Source organism: Montipora capricornis, chromosome 14 (genome assembly GCF_036669925.1).
Source record: "Montipora capricornis isolate CH-2021 chromosome 14, ASM3666992v2, whole genome shotgun sequence".
Taxonomy (NCBI): domain Eukaryota; kingdom Metazoa; phylum Cnidaria; class Anthozoa; order Scleractinia; family Acroporidae; genus Montipora; species Montipora capricornis.
The window spans coordinates 10,237,805-10,240,304 of NC_090896.1; the positions used below are offsets into that span (position 1 = coordinate 10,237,805).

The following is a 2,500-nucleotide window of genomic DNA, read 5'->3' on the forward strand; positions in this document are numbered from 1 at the left end:
TTTGTGAAACGATGAAAGATACCAAACAAGGATATTTCATAGTGTGGGCAAACTTTAAATATCTTTGTAACTCTATATGGTTAGGTAATACTTTAAGGGCACTTATGACGTCTTATCGGTTACCATGGAAACACACGAGGTTATCTAGTAGAATTTATTTAAGATACATCAAAAAAAGTGTTTTATAGTTTGTTTACATATATCTGTACCAGATAACTTTCCCTGAATTTGAAGTGCCATCGTGAATGATGTATTCAAAAAATCAAAATAGGTCACCAAGCAAAATTTTGAGATAAAGACAGTTTTTTCCTGCAGGTTGCATTCAAAAAATCAAAATAGGTCACCAAGCAAAATTTTGAGATAAAGACAGTTTTTTCCTGCAGGTTTCATTTCCAGTTTGCACGATTTTACACCATATTTTCACTTCCGGTGTGTTGCATGGGCTAGTTTCAGCTGACGTGTAACTATACCTTGTGTAGGTTACACGCGTGCACACAGCTAAAAACCCTTTCGAGCCTCCTTAAATATCATTCAGTCTTGCCTTCTGGAACCCTCCTCCCATGATGCCACACACACCCCTTTCGGCATTTTAATCACACATGCAAATGGCTCTCCCCTGATTGAAGTGTCCAGTAATACACTCAGTCAGGTATATTTACAGTCACCCCCAGGCTATTTTTATCAGGGAGCCCTAGCTGGCTCGTCAAAATACAGCATAACTCGTAAAAAATACTAACCGCTTACTAACCGAGTGTGAGGGCCGTACTGGGAATATTGGCCTGAGGTCGTGGCATGACCGAGAGCCAATATTCCCCAGTGCGGCCTGAGCAAGCTCGGTTAGCAAGTTGTTTATTATATGGCACTCTGTTTCTGATAGTAAAATGCACTTCTGGTGCAACCAATCCTTTTAGCTTTTTATCTTTTTAGCTTTTCAATCTCTTTATCTTTCAATCGTTTTAGCTTTTTCTGGTAGTTTCACTGTGAAGAATGACAATATTCACAGTTTTTTTTTTCGCTGTTTTGCTTGCAAATTATGAATTTGCCGGCTTTGCTCCAAAACCAAAATAGAAGGCTTGAACCCTTTCCACGGAAATGGTCCGTATTGCAAAATCCCGACCGAGAAAGAACCCCCCAATCACAGCGCTGGGATTTGCCCAAGACTGGCGTTGCCATATAATAATCAGTGATATTACACACCAAGACATCTAATAAGTTGTTTATTATCAAATATTTTTTGTGATATTTTTTTATAGCAAGTGAATTGTAAACAACTGAGAATGTGTGACAGCTTTGTGCATGACAATTGCAGGTCAAATGTCAGCACCTCTACTGGTCAAACTGGTTCTCTACTGTACAAATAACCAACTTTCCAAATATTGTGGAATTTATGTTTTTGTTTAATGCATTTTCTGGACAGTAATTAATACAGTTGTACAATTATGCTATTTACATGTCGTAACCTACACTTTCTTGACTCTGAAGATGTCAAAATGTCAGAGAGTCTCGAACAACAGTAATATTGTTAGGATTACCTTTAGTGTTGCAAATGCGTAATGTTCATAGTAAATTGCCATAATTTGTTGGGGCAGAGCTGGTTCAGTGTTGAGAGCACTCGCCTCCCACCATTGTGGCGTGGGTTCGATTTCCAGACTCTGCGTCGTATGTGGGTTGAGTTTGTTGGTTCTCTAATCTGCTCCGAGAGGTTTTTCTTATGTTACTCCAGTTTTCGTTTTACACAGTCAGTTGGTCTCTGCTCAAAACGGGGGCCGACTTATTTGATTCCCTGGGATCCTAACCCTGTTCAAGATCCTCTAGGAAAGTAAAGGAGCCAATCAAATGCCGCGACTGGTTTCAAAATTTGCACGACCCATTTAAACACCTCTGTGATCTGTAACAGAATTTTCACTGTTCCATGTAAACAGGCGGTCCAGGTAAAGAATTCCTCTGCGCAGAAACTTGTCCGGACCTGTGTAAACGCTAATCCTGAGTGATGTAGCCGACGCTTTGATGTCGGTGGCTGTCAGTACTTTTTTAAACCACTGTATAAGCATAACTCTTCACCTAGCCTTTAGGGACTTTGAACTTGAACATTAATATTCTTGTTATCTGTTAAATATTATTAAAATTAAATATTATTTTGACACTGAAACGTTGTCTTAAACATGATTCTACCCGTAATTTTCATCATCAAATCGATAAGCATTTAAATGACTTAAGTAATCAAAGATATGTACAGGGCAAAAGGTTGTTTCATCTGTTTTTATTCCTTTGTCAAATTTGCATCTTGAGATTTATTGTAAATCTCAGTGTGCTAAAAACCCCATAATTTTCATCATGCTTTTAACTGCCCTTTTTTCCCCAGTGGCCATGGTTTCTACAAATTACTTGAAAGCCTATTTGGACCTTTTTGTGTTGTGAAGTTTGTTGTGGTCATTTTGGTGACAGCACTGCTTATGTATACTTGTCAGACATTTGCTAGGAATGTTTCCTTGGGTAAGTT

The 2,500-nt window shown here is 38.5% G+C and overlaps 2 protein-coding genes across 3 annotated transcripts in view; one reads left to right on the forward strand and one right to left on the reverse strand.

The window, feature by feature from the left end:
- Positions 1-2,500, reverse strand: part of LOC138032379 (neuronal acetylcholine receptor subunit alpha-2-like) — a 28,231-nt gene that overhangs the window by 23,463 nt on the left and 2,268 nt on the right. The window lies entirely within an intron of this gene.
- LOC138032378 (uncharacterized) overlaps positions 1-2,500 on the forward strand; it is a 17,266-nt gene that overhangs the window by 1,667 nt on the left and 13,099 nt on the right. For both annotated transcript variants that reach the window (XM_068880045.1, XM_068880046.1), the window contains exon 2: positions 2,363-2,493. In XM_068880045.1, the coding sequence (XP_068736146.1) occupies positions 2,363-2,493 (131 nt within the window). The remainder of the gene's footprint in view (positions 1-2,362; positions 2,494-2,500) is intronic.